Below are 27,814 nucleotides of genomic sequence, written 5' to 3' on the forward strand. Positions count from 1 at the left end.
ACATTCTTCCAAATATCTTTCTCTGTGTTCATCAGAACACAGACATTTGTACAGATTTGGAACAGAGCATGTGAGCGAAACGGAGCGGTGTTTCACTCCACTCAATAAAGTGCGCTTCGCTCAGACGCTCACGGACCAAGCAAACGCTCCACACATGCTCCGCACACGCTCACCGGTAAACCAAATCCCACTCAGACCCCGCTCCGACATAAAATGTGTCTAGTAAGTCTAATTGTTTTCAGTTTATAATAAATTTCTGGAGATCACATGTGTCGGACACGCATGCCTTGCCATTGTGCTATTATTCAGGCTTCAGGCTCGGTGTACATAGGACTGTAATCCAGCAGCAAAAAGCAAATCCCTGGGCTGAGAGAGCGACTCTGAGCGTATTGAGCGAGCAGAGCGGAATTTTCAGAAAGGCGCTATCCGCCCCATGAGAAATATTTACGCGCCGCTCCGCTTCCCTCAAATGCTCTGATTTGGCACAACTTAAGCGTGAGTAAATGATGACAGAATTTTCATTTTTGGGTGATGTGTTCCTTTAATTTAAAATACTAATTTCAGGAACAGAAAACCTGAAGTGTGATAAAATCTATAGTGACTTTTTTATTGGATGTCTTTGTTGATGCAGTCAAATGTAAACTATTGAGTTATTGGAATCGACAGCTGACTTTGCGACTTCTAGTTCAATATTCCTATTAAATCCCACTTTCTATTTATTAATGTTTAACCTGACATTTCAAGCATGGCATGTTTAAAAAACGGTGACTGTCCTCAGGTAACCTCGAATAAGCGTCATGAACAATCATGCACAGTGTAACCATTTATTTGCAACATGAAAACACACACGCACATAAAAACACTTCTTAGCAAAATGAACCTCAGTTAAGAGCACAACAGAGACATGAACGCAAACATCAGCAAGCATCTTTTTTCCATCTTTTTTTGGATTCCCTTCCAAATCCTGCTTCGTTTACTATCCTGAAAAGGCGTCGGGCTAGATGTTGTATGCGATTGCTGACTGCAGCTTGTCATCTTTGACGAAACCTCCCTCCAGACAAGCTGACAGCCGCACAGGCAGGTGTGTAATACATTCCCATTATATGGATTGTGTTGGACCCGGTATTAAACGTAACTGCATATCAAAATACAGCGGCTATAAAAAATATCAGATATTTTAATCGTTATCGTTTCACCAGCACTTACATAAATAAATATCCTTTATATGGGTTATAAATCTCAATATAAAGTTGAAGTACTAATATAGTTGAATTTAACTCCATGCCTCTTGATTCTAACGCTATATATGTGTAACTCTAATGTATGAATGTCACTCGTCATGACGCTATGTCAACTCAGAGGCTCCATCGCAGCGTGAGGAATGTAGCATTTAGCACACTGGCCTTTGGTCGTGTTCCCAGGTTATCCGCTCCATCCGCTGCATGCTTTTGGACACTCTGAGTTCATATAGTCATGAGCTGTCACAAATGGCCGTGACTGATGTAACATCACTCGGGGCCGGCGTATTGGCTGCGTGCGAGGCCCTAAGTCGCCGTGCTGAGCCGATACAGACCGCAGCTGGGGCGGCCGATACGCAGCTGTCTGAGCGAAGGCCGGGGAGCGTCGCCACCTTAGCTCGGCTGGCACTCGTTCTTGCTGCAGGTGGCCTGCCGTTCGATACGCCAGGTGCCCTCCTCGTACGTGCAGTAGCAGATGGTGCATTCGTCGATCTTGACCTCACGGCCAGCCGGGATCACCGCCATGTCCGCATAGCAGTTTGGCCCTGTGACAGACAGGAGAGGAACGGCATCAAACCGAGAAATAAAAACTGTATGGAAATGTGCCAACAAGACCGCAATCCCTGGCATTGAGTGGCCAATCTTATTTTAGAGCGGCGGTGACTCTTATAGATCAAGCTGAAATGATGTCAACTGACCTCATATAAGTTTTATGATGTTGTCACATTATCAGTCAGTCAGAACACAATGCTGTACTCTACGTCAGTGTCACCGCGCTCACTCTATCGAAGCGAGACTTTCTCTTTTAAGCTTGAGGGACTTGACAGCTTTTATTCCTAAACCGCAGAGGATGACGCGTCTCGGTTGCAACTGTGCTGCGTGTTTCAAGTAAAAAAGACACTGTCAAAATAGCGGCACTGCACTGTTCTGTGTCAAACCTTCTATAAAATCTGACCGTATCGTGATCTCAGAGAGCTAATCACTGAGCTTATGGTGAACCATAAACATTTATTAAGCCCCAAGTGCAGACTCTGACTTTTAGTGTTCTAATCTATAAAGCTTTTACAATTGCACACATTTTTAAATAGTCTTACGTAAGTACTTTCCCAAAATATAAAAAATGTATACATAACTAGAGTTCAAAACTTAACACAGCTACTATTACTAAAACCTTTGTTTACGAAAACTTTCTAGAGAAAATTAAAAACATAAAAGAGCAGAAAGTTGACAAAACTAACACATTGACAAATAAAAAGGAGACATGGCCTAAATACGGGTACTATAAGAAAATATCTGGTTTTATGAAGAATCGGCGCAGCTTGTAGGGCAATAGTTGACCCAAAAAGGAAAATTCTGTCATCATTTACTCACCCTCAGACTGTTCCAAACCTGTTTAAATGTCTTTGTTCTGTTAAACACAAAGGAAGATATTTGGAAGAACGTCAGTAACCGAGCAGATCTCGTCCCCCATTGACTCCCATAGTATTTATTTTCCCTACTATGGCAGTAAATGGGGGACGATATCTGCTCGGTTACTGACATTCTTCCAAATATCTTCCTTTGTGGGTGAGTAAATGATGACAGAATTTTCATTTTGGGTGAACTATCACTTATTTAAGATACAAGTGAAATAAATAAAATGTAAAAACATCTTCAGTAAAAAAATAGTGCTGTCAATTGATTAATCACACATTTTTTTCTGTGATTAATCACGATTAATCGCACATAACATCAATGTTTTTAAATATACTTTTACGTTCTAATAATTTCACATTTAATCTCTAAATTAATGTAGAAACAACAGATTTCTTATACAGCATCATTTTACGAAAGAAAGCCAACATTCTGAAGTTAGTACTGCAACTAATGTCTCCATTAAATTGATTCTTTTTCCTTTATTTTAACATTAATTACAGCCGTTCAACATTGAAGTACAGGATAATTGAGAGCTATCATGTCTAACAAGTAGGAAATATACAGTTCTCAAACACTTTACAGTCTTTAATGGTAAATTCTAGAATAAAGATTAAATTATTTCTCATTAAAGCTACAAAAAGCTACAAAACACATTGAATTCCTCTTTTCTTTTGTTCATTGATTAACATTAAAGGAACAATACAGGGTTTTTAGGAGCATCTATTGAAGGAAATGCAATATAATATACAAAACTATTTCTTCAGAGGTGTAAAGACCTTACGTAATGAACCGTTATGTTTCTAATACCTTAGAATAAACTGTTTATATCTACATACAGAGCGGCCCTACATACATTGAATTCGCCGCCATGTTTTGTACAGCAGCCCTAAACGGACAAACAACTCTACAGCGCGCGTTTCCTCTTCCTTTCTGCCGTGGTATCATGGTGAAACGGGTCGCGGGATGATCCGTTATCCGTACGGATCGTGCTCTCCGGTTCGAAACGCATGTGACCCGCGGATTAACTGTACGTTTATTCAGTGCTTGAATTGAGTCAACTCTTATGGGGGTCCCCTTCATAAGATTTTTTTTGGTGGGGGTTAGTCTCGCAATATACAATTTATACAAAATACACAATATATTTGATCATAATATGCATAATTATATACTATTTATTAAAATCAGGCTTACATAAAAGAACAGGCTTCTTTTACTGTATTTTGGATCAAATCAATGCAGGCTTTGTGAACAGAAAGGACTTTTGAACAGTAGTGTACGTCCAACAGAATAATTCTAGCATTATTTACCAATGTAGTATTTACTATTTTCCCTAAAAATAACTGGATGATTGACACTTTGTTATAATAATGTTTGTTCCAAAAGACTTGTTTAAATGCAAGAAACTAGTTTATTAGATATTAAAAATATAAATTGTGACAAGACCAGCTGTCAGTCTGTGAGTTAGTGTAGTGGGGATTTTTCAAGGAATTCAGTGCAGTTTACATAGTTACGTAAAGTAGGTGGCGGCAAGGAACTGTTATGAGTCAGTCAGCAGACTATTCAACAATTTCAGTCCAAAAGTTTATTCAGCTTTATTCGGCTTTATTCAGGAACTAACTATGGCTATCATAGCTATTTCAAGAGTGAATCCCGCATTTATATGCCGATGTAATTCCCGAAACTTTGCAGCGTGTATGTGGCCGTTGGTCTTAGCAGCATGAAAAACAAGTTTTATACAATTCTGAATGCATTATATATAGCACAGAAACCGCACAACGAGCACTCCCTTTATAATTACTAAAAAGCTGTCACTCATCTTCATCGAGATCTCTAGCACCCCAGAACCAGGCCTAATAATAATTCACGCAAGGAATACAAAAGCCCCGACATGGAGTTGATAAATATAGTGGAAAGATATATAGAGAGAGAAAATTACCCCTCAAAAAAGTAGAAGCTTCCTCTTCCCGACTGCGAGTCGAGGTTTATTATTCTCCATTTTTTAGCTGAAGTTAGTTGCACCGGAGCGACGCCGATCAAGCAGTCACATCAACGATATCCGGCGCTTAGCGGTCTTTAGACGTGGGGCGGGCGTTTAAAATTTAAAGAGACATGACAACTAGCCCATAAACAAACTTAATATAAATTATTGCAAATAATTAATTCACGAAAATTACCATATCCATTGCATGAATTTAATCACTTTTGTCATTATTATTTTTACACAAATAAAAATATCTGAGGGACCCCCCCTAAGTAGGGATGCGCCGATACCATTTTTTAAAGACTGAGTACGAGTACCGATACTTTATTTCTGGTAATTTTTTTAAATTAAGTTCAATTTTTTATGATAAGTAGCACAATTTTACTAGCACATTTACTTCAGTTTACTATAGTAAACAAAATACTCTGTGGTCGAATGATAAAAAAATTTAAGGGGGGTGGTGTGGTAAAATGTGAGTGTATTATAACTTGTTCAAGTCAACTGGACTTTTATTTTGACGGGACGCCGCAAACAGCGTTTGTTCAAATTAACCGGACTTTTATTTTGACGGATCGCCGCAAATGGTGTTTGTTTATGTCTTCGTGTCCTCATGCAGTGAAACGCTGGCGCTGAAAGCTTCACAAGCACATTGCGTTCAGGTTCAGTACACGCAACCGCACCACTCTTTCACACACAGTCACGCAAAACAAGCAGAATACATATTTAAACAGTATCTGAATATTTCGTTAGCTGTTAGCCGTTCAGCGCTAATTTATTGTTAGGAAAAATACATTTTCCAGATTCCGTGCCATTCCGTGTTGTACAGCAAATTATGTTTTTATGCCTGGATTCCTCGATTCTGTCTGCGTTTTCCGCGCATTGCGGAAATCATAGGGCTCTATGTATATCACGTGAGGTATCGGTCATTGGTATCGGCGTGTCATTACGAGTACGAGTACGAGTACATGAGCTTGGTATCGGTGCCGATACCCGATAATGGTATCGGTGCATCCCTACCCCTAAGTCTATTTTTTAATTCTTATGGGGGTCCCTAATGCCTTATGGGGGGTCCCGGATCCCCCCAGCCCCCCTTCAATTCGAGCACTGCATTTATTCATCATTGAGTAAGAGAGTAAAACGCGCTCTCTCTCGCTCTCCAGTTTCAGCTCCAAAGCGCTCTCACTCTCTCCAGTATCTGGAAAAGTACAATATTAAAGCGGTTCCAGATAAACAATGACGCTCAAAACTGCTCCGTCACACATCTATGGGGGGGCAAAATCTGTTTGGTTATAAGCATTCTTCCAAATATCTTTCTCCGTGTTCATCAGAACAAAGAAATTCATACAGATTTGGAACAACTCGAAGGTGAGTAAATGATGACAGAATTTTAATTTTTGGGTGAAGTATCACTTTAAGAGCTGCCACTCTATGCAGATCTGACGCCCTTTCCCATTTTCACAACTCTTTATTTAACACATTGAAATCTGTGCTAACGAAAAAGCTAGACAAAACGGGCTTTCTGACATAATCTTGTGTGTTTTTGTTCATTCAAGCACGAAATAGAACTTAATACTGATGCGCTGTCTGACAGAGATTCACTGATGCAGCATTTAGCCTGTGACTGTATACACAAGACTGGACCGCTGTAGCGTTGTGCCGCATCCCAAAGCTAGAAGCTGTCTGTCTACACTGAACGCGTCAAAGCAACTGTTTCAAATCACACTTAAATGGTTTAAAGGCCTTTACATGAATAAGAGCGTGATATAACGGATGCTGCGTTAATTGCGTTAAATATTTTAACGCGTTAATATGAAAAAAATAACGTTAATGTTGACAGCCCTAAAAAAAGATAATGTGGCACTGCTGTGTCACACAAATCCTTGAAGAGTTGATCATTCACTGGATCATGCAGGTCTAAAAAATGACTCATCAAGAAAAAATTAGTCGTCTGAAGCAAAGACAGAAAAGTAAATACTGCAAACCGACAGCAGTATTATGACAAGAGATAGGAGACTTGCTCTGAGCATTCAGTCATGTCTGTGGAATTTTAAGGATTTTTGATTTAACACAAACTGTCTGATTAGCTAGAAAAAGCAAACGAGTCACAAAAGCCTGAGGGACTGTGGTGAGTTTGGTGAACATCCAGTAGAATTTTTTAGTGCCAGTCTAGGGGATTTGGGGGATTTTGATTATCCACAATACAGTCCAATCAGTTTGAATAGATATAGCAACCCGAATGGAATTACTCTAATCCGGTTCATAAAATAACAAAGCCAATACAATGAATTAACAAATGGCTATGTTGTTGTTCAGAAATGCTATCATGGTGCATCTTTCACTTCACTTTGCCAAACAGATAAATTGTGCTTCTGTATTCAGCCTCTTCAAAAAAAGAAACCGCAAGGACACATCTCTACATGAAACATGCACAGGCCCATCAATCATCTTGAATATCTGTCCGGTGCTGTCAAAACGTCATTCAGATCATATTTATAATCATTTCAGAGTGAAAACATCAGATTCCCTCCCTCAAATATCATGACATGATAGTAAAAGCAACTATCACACCTAAGAGAGTGTGTATATCTAGCTGCAACCATCACCCCGGGATTTGATTTATAAATATACAAATAATTTGATTTCATTTTTTTTTATTGTTACAACGTAAGTTACATTTATGCTAATTACTTTACTATTAATATAAAATGTGAAAAATAATTCAAATAAAGAATGAGTAAGTGACCCTAAACTTGTAAATTTGTAAATGGTAATGTACATATCAGGGCTGTAACAATATCAGATTTTTACTTCACAGTGGGCAAAAAATTATTACACTCAAAATATGAGTGCAGTGAGGCAGAGAGAGTTTGAAACCACTTTGGCTTTTAAGGCTTAAACATGTGCTGAATTATTTATAAAAATTATAATGTGTGTAAAATAAACAGGGTATCGGTAATCATGTTTTTTACATCATGATAATACCTGTACATTGTGAAGCATCAAAGATTGTGTGTATATTCATAATGGAAATTGGAGGATGAAGACATGGTTGAAGATAAACAGCTGCAGTACCAACAGAAACGAAGCGAACTGCATAGGACTGCGAACTGCAGTTGTACACATATGCTGCATCTTTGGCAGCGGCGAGGAGTGTTTAATCACGCTGAGCAGACCCTTATCCTCACCGCGTATCAAAGCACTGCTGTAGAGGCTAAATTCAAGAGAGAGAACCATTAAAGACTTTGGTCCATTCAGAGATTAATTGCATTCCCTACGGAACAGCGGTAATTGAGATAAAAAGCAAAGGAGGAGAAAAAGGAAAGCTGGGATCTTGAAAATGCCATGATCTTTTAAAGCTCATTAGAGCTCATGCTCTCTGAAACAGCCTGGACCAGAACTCACACTATACTGAAAATAGGTGAAATAACAGCCCACTCAGTGGCATGCACAGACCTCTGCTAGGGCAGGGGCTGACGGGCCAAAAAAGGGCAGGGTTTTTCCTGCATAGAGAAATTGGAGGCGGCCGCCTCCATCGAATGTCGTGCCGCCTCCATCGAATGTCGTGCCGCCTCAGACTCTCTGCAAAATTATGTCGGGTGTCTTCACAAGAAATGCTGCGTGCATTTAACACTGTCATTTGTAACTGCAGTTGCGACATTACGCCAACTGTTTCGTTATCAGCACACTGAGGCGCTAAAAAGAGTTGCAGAACAAGAGCCAGCCTGTGTTTCACGGCTGTTTGTTTTGTATCAAAGTACGTTTAATTTCTTAAATTAACATGACGTACATCATTGTAATGTCTTTAGCTGTGCAGTTGGATCGTTGAATCAGCGTATACTGTACACGAGTATACGAGTTCGCCAGTATGAACGCACATTGCGTTCAGAACGACTCGCACACGAATGACTCATTTGAACCGATTCATTTAAACTATTGAACTTTTCAGTCACTAGCGAATGTAAGAGATCCTTGAATCATTTAAAGTGAACCACAGAGAATGCAAGATGTGAAAGAGCTTTGCTCATTTAGTAAGACTGGTTAATTCAGTTGGCTATTGTGGGCTGAAAAGTTAGTTGAAAATTATAAAAAAAAGCTTTATTTGATTAAAATGAAATTAATGTTTTATATTACGTAATAAATGTCATCTTCATCTAATTTTATTAGAACTTTTAATATGTCAGAAAAAAAACCAACCCTCTCTCTTTCTCTCAACAGGTACAGTATTGGTCTGGCTTTTGTTGAAACTAGTAACTTTGTATTAGCACCTGTTATATTATTGCTCCTGTATGACATATCACTTATTGCTCCCTGAACTCTCTGTAAGTCGCTTTGGATAAAAGCGTCTGCTAAATGACTAAATGTAAATGTACATGTCAAAGTCACTTTGGTTAAGCCACTTAAAGGTACGGTAAGCCTTCGTGTGTACAAGATCGGGCCAGGATAAATCCTGAAAAAGTGCACTTAAAAATAAAGTACTATTACTGCAACATATACATTAACAAGTGTATTTTTACAGTGTCTAAACAGGTGCAGTAATGATTTATTAAATATAAATTCAAACCAAAATGGGGAGGTAATAAATACTATATTGAAAATAAATATTGTTAACTTCTATTTTACTGAACAAAACAGTAAGAATCAAGTTGAATTTGTGTTAAATTTTGTTAAAGGTGCCAAAGAATTCATTGATACAATATGTTAAATTGTTCTCTGATATCTACTTAGAAGGTATGTGGCTTTATTAAGTGCCAAAATTATCCAGAAACGGTTTGCCATGTCCATTTACAACCCTAGGATTTGTCCCTAGAATGAAAAGGTCTATTATTACCTTATTTGGAAGGGTCATGAATATTAATGTTGAGCTCTGCTCTGATTGGCTGTTTCGCTGTGCCGGCTCATGCCACTAGCTCACACAGCAAACAGATCGCTACTGTCAGGCGTGAAATGAAAAAAGTAGATAAGATCACTTCTTACTGCTTGCGGCAGGGGTTCTAATGGCAATATAGTCGGAATTGCCCCCTTCTTAAATCAGTATCAATACGCTGAGCGAAGCCTGCTTGATATTGTCCCAGGTTCGAAAAACTGTCCCTTTCACTTTCGTCACGTGACTCGTTGCTCTGTGCTTCAAATTGCATTGTAAACGAATACTGTATAAACAAGGCTTAAAGCCCAATGCACATTGAGTCCGAAATTTGCGTCCGAAATTTCCGCACGTTAAAAAATAAATACGACCTCACGTTATGTCAATCACATTTACACACTGCCTCCGATATTTTCGTCCGTCATAAAAAATTCGGACCGGGTTCGATTTTATGCGTTTTTAGCATCCGTCAAGCATTTTGAGTGGCCTTTTTTAACAATTCAGAGACACCGTACAAACGAGCGCCAAATACGAAAAACGCTGTAATAAAGTTCAATGTAGGGAAGGAAGGAGGCGGGAACCGGCGAACATTTAAACAATAAACTTTAATCAAAAATAAACAAACAATAACACGGAAGTAAAAGGCCGGCAGCCACCTCACACAAACATAAATAAAACTAAATAAAACTTAACATTTCCGGGCCCGGTCCTCTCTCTCGATGGTCCGGTCGCTCGTCCTCTTATCCTCCCGAGCTCCCCCGTGAGGCATGCGGGGACCGGCGGTCGCACAGCTGACACTCGTTGCCACTTACGCCGCCGGCCCCGCCTTACCCGCCCCACGGCTCTCGCACCGCCTTCCTCGCTACAAACGCATACGAAAATTTCGGACTGTATGTGCAAAGACCTTAAGGGGCATATAAACTTGCACGATAGAGATCAGACGCATCAGACTTTATAACTGTGCAGCTGTTTAAAGAAGACGCTCAGCTTACGCCAGCTGCGCAGACACGCATCTTCTTATACAGTGATAAACTCAGGCGGGTCTGCGCAGCTTGCGTTGTATAAAGAAGACGCGCATGAGTTTACACCTGAGAAGCTTGCACTGTACAGATGACACATGCCTGACTTGATAACTGCCCAGCTCGCGCTGTATAAAGAAGACGTGTCTCTGCGCAGCTCGAGCCTAGACGCGCCTCACTTCATAACGTCGGTTTCACTGTAGACATTGTCCGATGCCAGTTTGGGAGACATGGCCCAACCCTACTCACAATACCTACAGAACTTCCGATGATTCGGCTGTGCACGTCTGGCGGGCCTAGAACATGGGCGGGTATGCAACGTTATTTCATGTGTAAAGTCACAGTCAGTGTTTTGTTGGGATTGGCCTCTTTTTCCGTGGTCTTTTGCATGCACACGGTTTACACCGGCGTTTGAGGCTCACCATATGTCATTTCCATGTACAGACCTCTTATTATTCATCTATGCCTATGGCACCTTCGATATTTTATGGCTGTATTATATTAGCTGTGTGACGGAGCAGTTTTGAGCATCATTGTTTATCTGGATCCGCTTTAATATTGTACTCGTCCAGATGCTTGAGAGAGAGAGAGAGCACGGTGGAGCTGAAACTGGAAAGCGAGCGAGAGCGCGTTTTATTCTTTTACTCGATGATGAATAAACGTTCAGTTAATCCGCGGGTCACATGCGTTCCGCACCGGAGAGCACGATCCATATGGATCACGGATCATCCCGCGATCCATTTCACCACTATACCGCAGCGGAGAGGAAGAGAAAACGCGCGTTGTAGAGTTGTTTGTCCGTTTAGGGCTGCTGTACAAAACATGGCGGTGAATTCAATGTATGTAGGCCCGCTCTGTATGTAGATATAAACAACTTATTCTAAGGTATTACAAACATAATGGTTCATTACGTAAGGTCTTTACACCTCTGAAGAAATAGTTTTGTATATTATATTGTATTTCTGTTAATAGATCCTCCTAAAAACGCCGTATTGTTCCTTTAACAGCTTTAAAAACTGTCAGAAATGAACCTTCCATTAAAGGCAGATATTTTCCCCTTGAGTTAAAATGCCAACTCGCCAAAATTAAGATATCCTGAAAAAACTATAGAATCCTGACCAAAACACACTAGAAAATGTACCGGTTTTAATGGAAACTATACTGGTGTCTACTGGTACAGTATGTGATGGATTCTATTGGTGAGGTGTTATCTGACAGATTAATCCTATTGGAATAATGCCCTAAAACACACCAAGAAAATAATTTTGTAATGATCTCCATGGAAAAACTGGTGATTTTAATGGAAACTGTTAAAATGTACTTGATGGTTTCTATTGTTTTTTTCAGCAGGGATGTTAACATTAAAGGGTTGCTATCTATAGAGGAGTCAGAAAGCTTCCAAAACTACCTTAATTTGTGTTCTGGGGAAAAACGGAGGTCCTAGGGATGTTAAACTACTTGAGAGTGAGTAATTAATGGTAGAATTTTCATTTTTGTGTGGAATTTTGTGCAAATTGTTGACTACTACACTGTTGTTTATGATGAACTCAGTGACAATCGCGCACTTAAACTCTGCTGAACAGGTGACTCATTTAGACGCCTCTGATTGGCTATTACGTTACTAATCTCAACAGATTACTGGTTGTAATGCTAAACCCAGCAAAAACGGGCCAGCTCATGCAGATCTACATGTAATGCTGTAATCGACTTTTTCATTCATTTTCACACTTAGTTTCAGTTGCGACAGTTAGTAACAGTAATATATTAGTAATATATTTAGTTTTATTGAGCATGGGGCGTTTCTTCCCCATTTATCATATATTTGAGCGTATATTTGTTCTTGCCTCAACTAATTTCCGATCTTGCCTGAAACTAATAACTTAAAAAAGCACACTGGGGCATTGAATTGATGGACCATAACCTGCATGCTGCTGCATTAGCTACAACAGTATGGCAAATACATTTCTTCTGTGCTACCTGCTGCTGCTGTTGCTGTGAAGTAACTAGAGACCAGTGTTGCCAACTATTTTCAATGGAAAGTAGTTAAAGCCTGCCTGAAACGTAGCTAAATGTCACCAGATAACGTCACACGCTAATTTGCATATCAGTGACATCTTCACGTAGTATCAGGCAAAAGAGGCAGGGGCTTGCTTGAGCCCCCCTGGCCCCTCCCCTGTGCACGCCACTGAGCCCACTAATGCAGTTCTTTAGTACATATGCATTATAAATGCCACTAAATTTACTTGCTTTGTGGGAAACGATGGCTGGGATGGATAGATTTGTGAGGTTTAATTTTATTCTGAAAGTGCTGGTGGATGGGCGTATACTAAAATATTAATAACAGATTTCCACATTATTATAATTATAGTACTTGTAAGGCAAGCACGATAGTCTATGAATTATCTTATTTATGTTTTTTTATCTTTCCTTCCTCACAATGTCTGCAATTGAAGTGATAGTTCACCCAAAAATAATACTTCTGTAATCATTTACTCACTCTCATGTCATCTCAAACCTGTATGACTTTCTTTTTTCTGCAAAACACAAAAGAAGATATTTAGAAGAATATTGTTAACTGCCACCCATTCATTTGCATAGGTTTTGTGTCCATACAATAGAAGTGAATGGGGGCCAGTGCTGTTCGGTTACCAACTTTCTCCAAATTTCTTCTTTTGTGTTCTGCAGAAGAAAGTCATACAGGTTTGAAATGACATGAGGGTGAGTAAATGATGACAGAATTTTCATTTTTGGGTGAACTATAATAATAATTTTCTGGGTACTCAAAGCGCTTTGCATGGAAGTGGGGAATCTCCTCAACCACCACCAATGTGCAGCATCCACCTGGATGATGCGACGGCAGCCATACTGAGCCAGACCGCCAACCACACACCAGCTTATTGGTGGAGACGAGAGGAGACAGAGTTACGAAGCCAATTAGTACATATGGGGATGATTAGGAGGCCTATCACTTTTAATCAGCTGGGAACACTTGATGTACATTTCAGTCTTAGATGTTTTTATTGTATTATACTTTCAAAAAATATGAGACTTAAGCTAAATATTCCCTATTGATTTACATGAATATATTTCCTTTGCATATGAATTCTTATTGGTGGTTCTTTTTTTACATCTGCTTGCATACTAAATTGTGATTGATAGAAGAAAACAAGTTTCTGATGCAGATGTCATTCACACAGAAACAAAGCCTATAACTCTGAACAAAATAGACTAAGTCACTCCATACGGACTACGAATCCTTGTCAGACAGGGTTTTTGTTGAGCTTTCATGTAAGCATTGCTTTTAGATGTTTAAGACATCTCTTAAAACACTCCACAGTTTGCTTTTCAAATCCTCTTCTCCTGCTTTGAGTTTGAATATCTCCTGGGCAAAAAGACTGAGAAAGAGCACAGAGAGAGCTGGAGGTGCTGTGCATAGAAAATCACTGCCCTCTTTTTCTCCCCTTTAGTATCAAAGAGAATCAAGCCCCATTACAAACGGATAAAACCGTCAGCGCAACAAATCCCCACTAACGCATTTCTCCAGAGGAAGAAAGAATTGCAAGAAGTATTTAAGATGAGCTGGAGCCTGAAAGTGTTTTCTAGGGCCTCTCTTAAGCCCCCATGAATATTTCGCCCCAATTGTCCTCTTGAAAAATGCGAGCGATCACGCTTTCCCCAGCATCATGGGATGCTGAAAATATTTAGCGCAACCTTGAAAGATTAGCAGCGACCCCGATGTCTGCGCCCTTTCTAAAATGGGCTTGTTTCCCCCCACGTTGTCAAGGAGATGAGATGAGGTCAACAAAAAGAAGGTGAAGTAGGGAAAGCATTTCGCTTTATAGTGACCGACTGAATGTGGAGAGCTGCTGCTGTTTTTAATTCAATCCTTTCCTAAGAGGTCCACTGCATCTTGGGAAACGGTGACATAGGTGCAGCATCCTTGAAAATATCACTGGATGGCAAGTTTCTTATTTACTGACAGACCCCCGGTGAACGAATTGCAGGAGCGTGATGACTGGAATTGAATGTTTTTCCCGTTCTTTTTGAGTCGCAATGCTGCTGCCGCTCGCAGATGTTCTTTGATATTCATGAACAACTGCCTGGGGTGGATATTAGCAATAGCGCTCACTTTCATCTCCCCCCATGGCACTTCCTCAAGTGTCTCCAAAGCGTACTCCTTCAACAACAGACCCAGGCGGCGCGCCGCACAGGAACATAATACTCCATTCAGCAGCCAAGAAAGAGGTGCTTACCTCCACTCTTCGCTAGCAACAAATAGAGATATCAGCCCTCATGACTGCTTTATAAGCCATCTTAAAATTAATGAAACTGAGGCTAACAGCCTGAAATGTACCCTACAGTGTAAAAGGTGTAGGTGGTCTTGAGCCACGTTTACTGCCGAGAGTGGCCGCCAATGAATCATCATGAATGAATCGGCTCATTACAGAAAATTTCAATAAGCCAACAAATTACACGCAGTTACATCCTTTGAATTGTGTGATTTCTATGACCTGAAACTGATGGGGGGAGGCTTTTGTACCCCTGCTGGGTATGGCGTGGTGAGCGTGAACCGAGCATACGATTATGATTATGAGAGAAATGCTTGCAACCCATTTAGAAATTGATTCTCTCCGGCGCTGTCCCCATTCAGCGTCAAGTCTGCCAACGGAAATGAAGACGACAGCCCCACTTTCTTCTGCAGCTATTATCATTTCATCGCATAGACACCACATTTTTCTCAAAGGGGCCGGTCTGAGGGCTTTCATTCACACAATGGCGGAGTCAATCAGATGGTAGTTGCCGCTTAATGATGCCAATTAAATAATCATTCTGCTCCGGTTTATGGGGAACCTCGATTGGAACGCTGATAAAGTTTCTGCGTCGAGTCCTCAGACCTTGAAAGTTTTTATGGCTCAGGTGATTATCAACAGTAGAGGATGAGTTAGAACCGGCTTTCACAGCCCTTACGCAACCGGCACCTATCCAGAGATGTCAAGCCACCAAGCTTTGAAGTCTTACTTTGAGGAGCGCAAGTCTCAGGGGGTCAGAGCATCTGGCTGTTTCTTGACTTGCATCTGCGCCGGAGTCTTTGTACCTCAGACACTCGCAGCAGAAGCCTCAGAGGTCTCACCCACCGTACTTGCGTTTCAGCCCCCGCTCGACACACACAAGCACAGCGAATGCAATCAGCCCATTGAAATGATTCTACCTATCTATACAAGTCAAAGCCGAAATCAAATTACAGACATCCTGGCGAGCGCAATAGAGTCAAGCGTGGTATTATGATGCGCTTTTGAATCGCCAGGCAGCGGTAATCTCGTGCACGTACATTTGGAAAGCTGAATTCTGCATGCTGCGACTTGATGAAATCGACCCGCCTCCGTTCCTTTGGATTCCGTTTCACTCCCAAACACCAGGCGAGATATTTCGATAAGGAAATCTTAGCAGGATCTCGACAAATGGCAAGATGATTCATTGAAACATGTGTGCTCTTTAAAATAATTGGCCCACATCAGCCCTTCCCCTGCTGCCGAGTCAGAGATCCATTTACCAAGTCATCATTTCTGTTTTGCTGAAGGAGGCTGCGTGGCTGCAGGTGCCATATTAGATCAGGATCCAAGCGAACAAATGAAGCAACAGTCTTGGACGTGCTGTCTGAAAGCATCTCAAACAGCTCTGTATAACCCACGCTGATTCAGAAAACTTCTGCCGAGACATTGTAATGTGTTCCAATCACAGAACACTCGCACACTAACCCGAAGTCACAGCTTTTCTTTCCTCTTCCCTCACAAAACACTCCTCTGGCCAAAAAGAGAACAAAAACACGCACAATCAGATAACAGCTCTCTTCCAGAACAACGTAGTGAGCTGCTTCGCTGCCAGCGGTCTACAAAGGCAGCTGCCTTCTTTGGGAGCACTTTAACGGTCATGAACCCTCAGAAGTGATAATGATTTAGAACACTCTACATAGGCAGCAACTCAAGTAGTGCTCCTAACACATAAGGCACGATTCTCTATCGATTCGAGAGTTTGAGGGATACTCCAACCCAAAATGAAAATTCTGTCATGAATTACTCCCCAAGTTGTTCCAAAAACTTTACCAACTGACATTTCTGGGAGATTGAAATGGTAGTCAAAAGGTGTCCTAGAACTGTTTGCTTTCCTAAATTCTTCAAAATATCTAATTTCATGTTCAAAAGAACAAAAATGATATAATAATTTTTCCTACTATGGTAGTCAATAATGTCCCAGAAATGTCAGTTGCTACAGATTTGGAACAACTTGAGGGAGAGTAAATGATGACAGAGTTTTCATTTTTGGGTGGAGTTTCCCTTTATTACGTTACTAAGTGATACTCTAATAAGCATAAATATATAGAATTACATAGACCGACGTAGGCAGACCTTCAAACTGATGGCAAAAGGTATGGACTCGATCATTTTGTTAAGTCCGACATCACACATCACCGCTGGGACACAGCTGAGTCCAAACGCTTTATCAGATGCCAATAGCAAACAAGAAAGAATATTAATATACACCACAAAAATGCTGGATTGTTTTTTCAACTTATTCAGTGGGTTGAGACAGTTGGGTAATCTTTTGGGTCATTTACTCCGTGTTGGGTAGTTTCTGTGTAACTCAGTTTCTTAGGGAAACTGAGGAAACAGGATGGAGTGGTTTTCAGCCAGAACAAATGGTTTGATTTATTTGGAGAAACAAGGTTTGTAACTTTGTATCAATGTCTTTTTATCTATATTGCATTGCTCTATACACAAAAATGCAAAAGTATGCAAAATACGCCAGTTCACATGACTAACTGTTAAAAGTAACATGAGGATTGTCAGCTTTGGTTTGCTAGTCTGTAAGGTAAAATTGCTTTTTTCTTCTTTTTGAACAAATCATATGTCCCATTTTTTCCAAGATCGATTTCAACAGAAATATGTAAGTTATGTTACTATTATTTATCATTTTTATGTTATTTATAGGTTAGTAAACACTCGCACAATCACGCAAGGTTTGCATCATTTCAACATGCAAAAAAATGAATCGTAAACATGAATGAAGCTGCCTGCCGCTAGTGAAAGCATCCGTGTACAAATAGTATGTTTTGTTTTTCTTATGCATTCAGAGTTTTTCTTCTGTTTTTATCAAGTTGGGGGCCAACGTGGTTAAATAGGGAGACTGAGATTGCTAAACTTATCAGTGCCATCTCATCAGAATTAAAAAATAACACTAAACTGACAGTATTTTTTAATTAATGAGTCATTAATTCAACCGATTCATTCACACAAACTAGCTTAATTCGACTAACTTGATTCAGTCAGTAAAGAAAGCACTGATGTCTGTTGCTCAAAGACGTGCAACCGTTTAGCTGCTGGCTTTGAGTGGGAATGTTTGCTGGCAAAAATCGACAATGAAACGCACAGGTTAACTACTTGTTGTCTTATAAAATAAATATGACGTCGAGGGTCTTTTTATACGATTTTGGTGAAACTTTTGCCTCTTCAACCCTAATGTCTATGCTTCTACCCTAGTGTGTGCGCAATGTGATGTGATGTGATGTGCTGTGTGTTGTAACCGTACAATTGCCCAGTTTCTAAGTCTAACCTTTTTCGCCATCCCAAATTCACATGTAAAGTCTTTACATTCAGTGTTTAAAAATTTTGTGTTTGAGAAATAACTAACATTTCCTGCAAAATCCTTAAATTTTAAATCACTATAATAAGCTTACTTTGTGTGTCAGGGTAAGGTAAACGGCTGTTGAGTCTCAAATGAATGAAGGCGTGAACCTGGAAATGGCATTCCTTATTTCACAACAAGCAGTTAGCATCCCCAAAGGCTGCCTGACTTGCATGTAAAGCAACCAATCACAGTTTGTTTCGTTTAACAACATGTTTAGGGCCGTAAAAATGGCCCTACGATGGCCCAACGTCTCTCAGGAAACATGTAGAATTCAACCAGATGCCAACTTCAGTGTTTCCAATTTTGTGTGCCTTAGGCTGAGATTACATAGCACACATACATTTGTGATAATTTAATACAATTTTAATAAAAACATTACACTGTACAATATTTTATTGATAATTTTCAGTATGAAAATATGTTTAGTATTAAACACCAACAATACCCACATCTCCACCATCTTAAATTTATACTTTTACTTGCAATAGATTGCGGGATTGCCTATCTCAGAAAACGATACAAGCACTGGTGCCTTATGATCCGGCTAAAACGAGTTACCTTAGGAGGCAACGTAATTAAACCACCTACATTTCAAACCGGCCACCGCATCGGGAGGCTCAATAGGTTTATGAACAGAGCAAGAAAGTACAAGGGGACTTTTCATGTGAACAAAACAAACAGGCAACCAAATAACAGCTTTGAAAAGGCTTCCTCCTTTATGTGCCAGCTGCTTTGAAAAGAAACCTTTACCTCTGTATTTGCAGCCAAACAGACTAAAAAACATTGTTTACGTGTGAAAGTTTAATCATTTGTGCCCCAGGGCCATGGTAAGCAGCTGAAACACCTGCCTGTGCTAATCACCTCACCTCCTGGAAACAAGCAGAGAGCCTCATGGGTTCATTAGTGCTATTGCTGTCTGAATAATGTATCTCAGCAACTATCTTAAACAAAAGCCTGCAGACAAATATAATCTCATTGGGTTTGCATTACCTCACTAGCGGTAAACTGGCTATTACAGAACAATGAGATGGATGCACACGTAATGCATATGGTGAAGGGTGAGATCTGGAGCTTCGTGCTGGCTTTCTGTGAATTTTGTCCGCTGCTGGTAATTGACAGCAAGTCTCTGTGGTCATTTTAACAGAACCGATTCTAGCCTACCTCTGTAGCTCCTGGGGGACACAGCAGGGGTTTGGTACTACAGAGGATAGCGGTTTGAAAGGAACAAGGGAGAGAAAGAGAGATGGAGGGATTGGACGAGCAGATCCACTTACCGCTCTTACACACTGGGCAGCACTGGTCGGGCTCATATTCTGGATCAACGCAATCTGTCTGTGGGCAAGCTGACACCGAACACAAAACCTCTCCGCTTGGCTCACAACGGCACTTCTCACATGAAGACACCTGGAAATGTATGTAGATGCCAATCAGAAAACACTGAGACACTGTAGCTATATTGAGGATTTCTTCAACAAGACACGTCACTCCCCCAAAGGCTCATTTTTTTTGTCAGACCAAAACTAGTGTCACTAAAAAATACTGGGTTATTTTTGACTCAGCGTTGGGTCATAAATGGTCAAATGGGTTATATTGAGCCAGAAAATGTTTATATATGATCCAACAATGGGTTACAGCAACCCTGCATTTTGGCTCGAAACAACCCAGTATAGGTTAATTTATAAGCCAATGATTGGGTTCAACCCCTTTGGACCCAACACTGGGTTGAACATAACCCAGCATCTTTTTTTGTGTTGGGAATGCATTTGTTTTAGCTACTTTTGGGTTAAATGGGTAAAATGTTTTATTTACTTGGATGTTTTTTCTCCATTCAAATTCGGTTGTGTGGTTAATAACAAACTTTTCTGTTGTGTGACAAACTCAGAACACATATTTTAATGTCACTTTACTCTGGCTTTAAAGGTTCTTTATGGAACCATTTAGACAAAAAGGTTCTTCTATGGCGTCATGAAGCACCTTTATTTTTAAGAGTGATAGGTTAATTTACAACCCAAAGGCTGGATTCGTCCCTTATTGACCCACCGCTGGGTTGAAAATATCCCAGAATGTTGGGTTGTTTTAAGCCAGTGTTTCTCAACTCCAGTCCTCGGGTCCCCCCAGAATGTTTTAGATGTGTCCCTATAAAAACCACATGATTGAACTCATCAGCCCCCACTCCAAATGTTAGTTAGCATGTTAATTAGTCTTCCCAATTAACACACTAACCAGCTAATGTGTTATTTTTTATAGAGGAGACATCTAAACATTCTAGGAGGGGAGGGTGTTGTTTTAAGCCATTGTTGGGTCACATATAATGTAAATATTTTTGTGGGTTTGTCCCTTTTTGACCCAACAGTGCGTTGAAAATAACCAAGCATGTTTTAGCTTGTATTTCTTCAGAAGGCCAAAAAATTTTCCACAAGGCCAAAAATCTGTAATGCTGGGATGTTTTTGAGCCATGTTGGGTAAATATAGGACAGACACACTGCTGAGTTAAAAATTACCCAATGCTGGGTTATTTCAACCCAACTACTGCGTTGTTTCCACTCATGCTTGGGTCATTTTAACCCAGCAATTGGGTTATTTTCATTTCAGAATTTTCATTTTTGGCCGGAGTTACCCTTTAACATAAACTGTATTTATGTAAGAGCCTTTCTGTCACAGAGTAGATGTCTGCACCGTTGGTGTGACAGCTCTACAGATGGCCTACAAATCACACACTGTATATACAGTATGAACAAAATGTTCAGTTCTGTTCAGTGCTTATTCTCTGCCTCCGAGCCAGGAGAAAACATAAAGGACTTCTTAGCCAGTACCATTTATATATCTCGAGACCATCTTAAGCAAATAAAACAGATGACAATGTGTCACCTACTATTGGTGGAAAATAACTAGGAAAGTTCACAGGGGCCCTAAAATTGAAAAGTTCTTCAGAAATAAGCAAGAATCCACAGATATGTCGTACAGATATGATATAGGACTCGTTTTGCTCTACTGAGGATTTAATTGTTAAGTTTGCAGTCTGCATATGCATTAGGCGCCATGAGCTAAACCAATAAATCCAGTCCTGGCCATTGCTGCTCTTTGTGAAAAGCCCTAATACTGACTGCAATAATAAATCTCACTGCTTGCCAGGGCTCAGGTGTTTTGAATAATGACTCCAATGATACAGGAAGAGAAGGAACCTATTGAAATTGAATATAGACATTAACCGCAGAGCAAAAAAGGGGGAACTATCCCTCTGGCTACACTATGGGCCAAGATACGCCGTTCAAAAAGAATCATTTATGCACCTGCTGTCTGAAACTTGATGAGAAATTAGCGAGAATCATAGTAGGGCCCAACAGCGAAAGCTTTTTCCTCTAGCTCAAATCATACCACGTGTGAGATCTGTCACCATTACCTCCACATAATAATTGAACTCTTAACACATTTAGATCATAAAAACATGAATATAGCATTTTATCTTCTTGTGAGCCATTTCCCCGAGCTGAACCTTTGGAAGATTTATAGACGCAAAATGAAAAAACGTGCGATCTTGAAAACTCATTTTTGGGTTGTTGGAATCAATACATAATCAAGACATGATGCACACACATTAGATTTCTTCTACTTGACAGAAGCCTCCATTGGACCAAAAAAATTCAATTCCACTCCATAATGAAAAGAGAGATTCAACGAGTAAAGGTCTGAATGCATTGATAACCCATCTTCAAGTATGCTTTCATAAAATAAAGGCCACTGTGGGGTAGAACACAGAGAATAAAAAGAATAAACTCAGTTCAAGATGGCATTTGCATAAAGAAACATTTAATGCAGTGGTCTCACCTTAAACTCCTCCAGAGATGAGTAGATCTTCCCTCTGAATTCACAGTAGTTTTTCTTTTCTTTGCACTGTGGACAACACTGGCTAGTGTCAACACGCAGGCAACGGGGGTGAAGTTTCGGACACTCTGGCTGGGCGCACAGTGGACCTTCGTCGGTGCACAAGCAGGGACATGTAGAGGGTCCTGGAGTAAATTTCTCCCCTATGGCGAACACAAACCCTGTCTCATCCATGCAGCCCTTACCCCTGTAATCGGGGTACGCATACTCATCGACGGACTCGACAGATACATTCGCCCCCTCCGTGGGAGCTTCTTCGGTCTGCTCACCCCAGGCTTCTAAAGTCTTTTTGGATACTTGTCTCATGGGACTTAAATTGGATCGGTTTCTAGCACTGGATTTGTTTCCCCCATTGATCCCTTCCAGTTCAAGATTACTAATCTCCTCCAGACGCTGCTTTGCACTGGGACTCAGCGCGCTCTCCTTGGCCTGGGTCAGAACTCTCTCCAAACGCTCTTTTTCTCCGCCCTCTGGCACAGACACAATGGGGTTACCCCATGCGCTGGTGTACAAGAGCCAGTTGACAAAGATAAGTCCTGTTGTCATGGCAGCCGAGTGAAGCATCTCTCTCCTCTCCACCAGCATAAAATGATGGGACTTCACCTGAGCTCACATAACAATCCCTAAATCTCAGCTGGAGTTCTCAGCAACAAAACCTTCGTCATATCTGTAAAACAGGCAGACTGTAGGGTTCAGCACCATGGACAGAGGCTGTAAAGTCAAGTCAACAGCTGAACCAAACTCACTTCTTTTAAGGTTTACAAAAGTTAAAGGAAAATTATAATTTTATATTTTATTCTGTAATGAACATTCTAGTGATGATATTTCTTCCAAATTCTAAATAAAAATATTGCTTTTTGTTTGCATGTATTTTCAGAAAATTTAACCGATACAAACTGGTCAAAATGACAAAAAAGATGCAATGTTTATATAACAAAGATAACAAGTTTATATTCATATGTAAACAAAACCATACTGTTTCTCATGCATGATTTTTTCACAACTTTCATGCGTCTTTGCATTTTCTCAGTCTTCCACATTTCTGTTGGATGACGTTGTCACTCTTGAGGTTTGGACTGGAATTACCACAAATACATGCAGAAATGCTTATTAAGGCCCGATTCACATTTCGCATGTTTATTTGCGAAATAGGGGGCGACGCGCATGTGGAGCGACGCACTCTTTTTTTCAGGCGCATCGGCGCCGCATCGAGATGAAAAAATCTCAACTTTTCAGAAAGGCGCAAGCGCACCGCAGGTCATGTGACAACAACCAACCAGCCAATGTAGACAAGCTCAATGAAGATGGAGACACAGATGATCACAGCATAACTAAATCTAGTAGCAGAGTTATTGCAAGGTATTTTCAGTGCATATAATCCATATATTCTTTGTTTATACCTCCTCGTCTCAACGGCTATCGTGGCCCATGGTTGCTTAGCGACGACAGATGCCAGGAGAGCGCAAAGTCCAGGCACTTTGGAAAAAAAGCAGAACGCAGTGCAGCTTGCGTTTTCCGCACGGTTTTAGACGCGAAATGTGAATCGGGTCTAAAGCCTAAACTGGAGTGGTCTCTTTATTTTTTTTCTACTACTGTATAGGTCCCAACATGTTGAAGATCTAAAAAGTACGTCCTAATCAGCATTTTCAGCTTTATCATTTTGACCTTATTTAGCTAATTTAAAACCAAAGCAAACCCATTCAAGTGCTTAAAAAAATAGGGTGTCACATCAATAACTTCCAATCTCACTGGCTCTTGCACGTCTCATGACAGAATATCATGACAACTAGAGACATGAGAACCAAAAAGATTTGAAATGATCTCTCATATTTCATATTTTTATATGTTTTGAAATATTCTGATGACACTGTTTTAATATCAGTGTTGAATGATTCAGACAGTCCTGGGTTACATCAACAAGGGGTGTCTAAATTGGTGGACTGGTGCGAGAATAATAAGCTTTATATCAATAGTAGTAAAACTGAAGAAATCATTTTTGGTTCTATGTCTGATACTCATCCATTGCCAGTTGTTATTCATAAGGAAAAAATCAAACAGGTTAAGGTATACAAGTACTTAGGTGTAATGATAGATCATCAATTATCTTGGAAAGATCACATTGATACTCTTTGTAACAGAACAAATCAGAGAATCTACTTTCTTCGACGTCTTAAATCCTTTGGAGTAAGAAGACAGATCCTTCTGCTATTTTTTAGATCTGTGATTGTGAGTACGTTGCAGTATTGTAATTCTACATGGTATAAAAGTTCATCTGTTACTTTAAAAACAAAATTGTTTAATCAAATAAAGATCTGCTCAAGGATTGTGGGTCAGTCTGTAGAGAAGATATATGATTCAGCCTACCGGAAGTTAGGTCTATCAGCCTAACTTGATAAGTCTAGCAAATAACATCTCTAATTCTAACCATGTTTTACATAAGGAATTTGAATTATTACCATCAAATAGGAGATACAGAGTTCCAAGGTTCAACAAACTGATGTTCAAACACTCGTTTGTATACCAAGCAATATTAGAGTTGAACAAGATATCCAATCAAAAATCAAGGGTTTAAGATATGCGATGGAATTATTGATGTTTATGTGAAGGTATTGTTACATGATGTTATTTTGTTGTAAGGTGGTATGAGATTGTTGTGTATGTGTGATTTTTGTGAAAATATGGTATTGTCATGCAAGACAAATTTCAGACTCGTCTGACAATAAAGTATTATATCATATCATCATATCATATTTCACTGAACATCATTTTTTAGTTTAGAGCTTGTAGAGCTTTGTTTTGTTTCACAAAATAATCTTGAAATAATAAACATTTTTGTCTCATAAACATAATTTCATTTCAGAACACATTTATTGACCCATTGGAGTCATTTTGATTTCTTTTTTGATGGATGCACTTTTTGAAGTTTTAACATTTTAGTACCACTATGTATAAAAAGTAACAGATATTTCTCTTTCAGATGAACACAGAGAAAGATATTTGGAGGAATGTGAGCAATTTTCAGTTCTGGGACATCAATCGCTGCTATAGTAGGAAAGATTAAAAGGGTAGTCAAAGGTCCCCCAGATCTGTTTGCTTTCCTAAATTTTTCAAAATAATTTTGTGTTCAATAGAACAAAAATGATACAATATTTTATCTACTATGGTAGTGAATGATGTCCAAGAACTGAAAATTGCTTGCATTCTTCCAAATATCTTTGTGTTCAACAGAACAAAAGAAGTATACAGTTTTGGAGCAACTTGAGGGTGAGTAAATGGCGACAGAATTTTCATTTTTGGGTGAACTATACCTTTAAAAATAAGTGAAGTCATATGCAGGATGTCATGAGGGTGGGTGAATTGAGAATTTTATTTTGGGGTTAACTCCTCATTAATTACAAATTAGATATTGTCAATCAAATTGATGCAGTTATTGCAGATTACCACATAAACAGGCAACACGAAAATACTATAGAAAAATAAATTATTTTTGAGCAGACATGCAACTTTCCCATGCTGGCAATGTGTGAAGGCTGACTGCCTTGAGTGTAATCACACATAGCGACAGCAATCTCCCAGTCGCACCTCCACGCATCAATTTCAGGATGGATGGGGTGAATGGACCATTCTCTGTCCATCTAAGCACAATCAATTCACTTCAATTAAATATGTTAAATGACACGAAGAGAAAAAGATACATGCGAGGCGAAAGAGGCTAAGGGGGGAAATATGAAATGGTGATCTACATATCAATTGCACAGTGAAGTTTATAAAGTCATACCAGTCCATCGCATATTTAATTATGAATCTCAACTAGTATAAAAAGCGATGCATTTATTTCAAGTCCTGTCCCCGTACTCTCGAGCCTGTTGATGCGATTCACAGGTGTCTTTTCACAGCAGCATCCACAACATCCACTCTAAGCATCACATCTTCATCCGCACACAGGCACGCGCGTTTAACGACCTCAGCGACAGAAAGTGCAACATCTCAGCTGTCAAATCACTTTGAGGACTGAGACAATTATTTAGGGTTCATACGAGGCAGCTCGAGGACTGTGAATGAAGGCGCAGATAATTTTGCGACACAAAGCAGAGAATACGAATCAATTCCTGCTGCACCTTAATATGTATATCACCTACATGAGTTAATCATGCATGGTAATGAAAATGACTTCAAAAAAATAATATTTCGTCATATCATACTTCAGTCTTCGCCTGTCAATATCAATATGGCACGTTGAAGCGCATCGTTCACGCAGCGCACTCCACTCTCACGTCTAACTTTTACTTTACGATCGCATTTAAAGAAACGCAAAGACATGCAACACATCCCGTACCTGCATTCTATCTCTCGGTGTCGGTGATCTGTGCAGTTAGTTGTTGGAGGCTCGACAGCGTTCATCAGTCCATGCACACTCCAGATAACCAAACAAATGCGCTCACTTAACACTGCTGAACGCTCCCATCACTCCCCATTGCGTTCATCATATACTGTGTTTGTGTTCAGATAGCGTCTCCAACGAGGGCGTCAGGGCTGCGAAAGTCTCCTCTGCGCTTTCTGGAGAAGTGAAAGAAAGACAAGAGCGGACTCCTCAGCTTCTGGTGACAAAAGCATAACGTCACGTATTGAAGAGTTTGATGAAAATAGCGCGTCACCTTTCTGGCCAGCAGATGGCACATTCCCGTGCTTTCCTTTGATGAAACTCTCTCCATATATGATTAATCATTGGTTCGCGTTGTTACGACAGAGCCTATCCGTTTAAAGATGCTTTTTAAATGTGTTCAAAGCGTGCCTGTTTTCACAAGCAGGCTACAGTTATGGCTTTGCTTCAGGCGGAGACTCTGATGACAACGTGAAATTTGAATGTGCAAATGCAAAATTGATGAAAAATGCACTTGGAGTTTTTCGCCAGGACTTGCAAGCTTGCATTGATTGCTTCTGTGTGCTGTTTTTTGCACTGTAATGGTGTGTATGGGGGGGGAACAAAAGACGTGGACACACACCAAATAGAGTCATTTTCCCCTTGAGAACTGTTGGCTGGTCTCCACAATGTAGATGATTTCAGATTTTGCTGTGGTTATGGGGACATTTATCACCACACACTTTTAAAAGAAAGGTTCCAAAAGCGTTTTTCTCGAGCTGTGTGGCTTTATTAAACAGGGGTTTTCCATTTTTGAAAATGTCATGCATACTGATCATCCTTATGTGAGGGGTCCCCGTGTTAAATTTAAAAGACATCTGTCTTTTAAAAGCACCCAGGTTACACACTGAAAATAAACGTGTAATTTCATTATTTTGTTCTTCTCACTATTAAAATGTATTGATACTTCATCATTTATGTGTTTAATGTTTAGACAAAAATGTATTTATATGAATGATAATTACATTTATTTCAATCGATCTTGATTAATAACTAATTTTTTGTTATTTGAATCACATTTTTTATTTGAATCTCTAATTTGATTATTTACTTTATTTATTATTTGTTTAGGCCTATTTTTTCTGTTTTACAGTTTATATCTGGACTTTCATATCCACTTTTTGTTTATACACTACAAATGTGAGAAAGAACAACACGATCTCATGGCAACAAAGTAAATGTGAGGTGGTTAATTTAAGCTAATTCGTATGAATCCATGCGCTCTCATTCGTACATTTCAGTACACTTTCGCGCAAGTGACGTTTGTGTTAGGGGCGGGGCTTCAGTATTGCTTTTTTCTAGTAATCGAAGAAT

At 39.8% G+C, this 27,814-nt stretch overlaps 1 protein-coding gene and 1 long non-coding RNA gene across 2 annotated transcripts in view; one reads left to right on the top strand and one right to left on the bottom strand.

Annotated features, from left to right (window-relative positions):
• The window catches only part of LOC130559426 (uncharacterized), a 42,380-nt gene extending 22,917 nt beyond the window's left edge, over positions 1 to 19,463 (top strand). The window contains exon 3 of the long non-coding RNA XR_008963570.1: positions 19,343 to 19,463. This is a non-coding gene — a long non-coding RNA (uncharacterized LOC130559426). The remainder of the gene's footprint in view (positions 1 to 19,342) is intronic.
• On the bottom strand, positions 817 to 27,340 carry vwc2 (von Willebrand factor C domain containing 2). The gene is made up of 4 exons (XM_057342500.1): positions 26,417 to 27,340; positions 22,024 to 22,747; positions 19,473 to 19,602; positions 817 to 1,783 (listed from the first exon to the last, which is right to left on the bottom strand). Exons 2-4 carry the CDS (start codon positions 22,663 to 22,665, stop codon positions 1,632 to 1,634), a joined length of 924 nt encoding a protein of 307 aa, XP_057198483.1. The 5' UTR covers positions 22,666 to 22,747; positions 26,417 to 27,340; the 3' UTR covers positions 817 to 1,631.
• Positions 27,341 to 27,814: the final 474 nt, after the last annotated feature.

Source organism: Triplophysa rosa, linkage group LG9 (assembly GCF_024868665.1).
Source record: "Triplophysa rosa linkage group LG9, Trosa_1v2, whole genome shotgun sequence".
Classification (NCBI taxonomy): Eukaryota; Metazoa; Chordata; class Actinopteri; order Cypriniformes; family Nemacheilidae; genus Triplophysa; species Triplophysa rosa.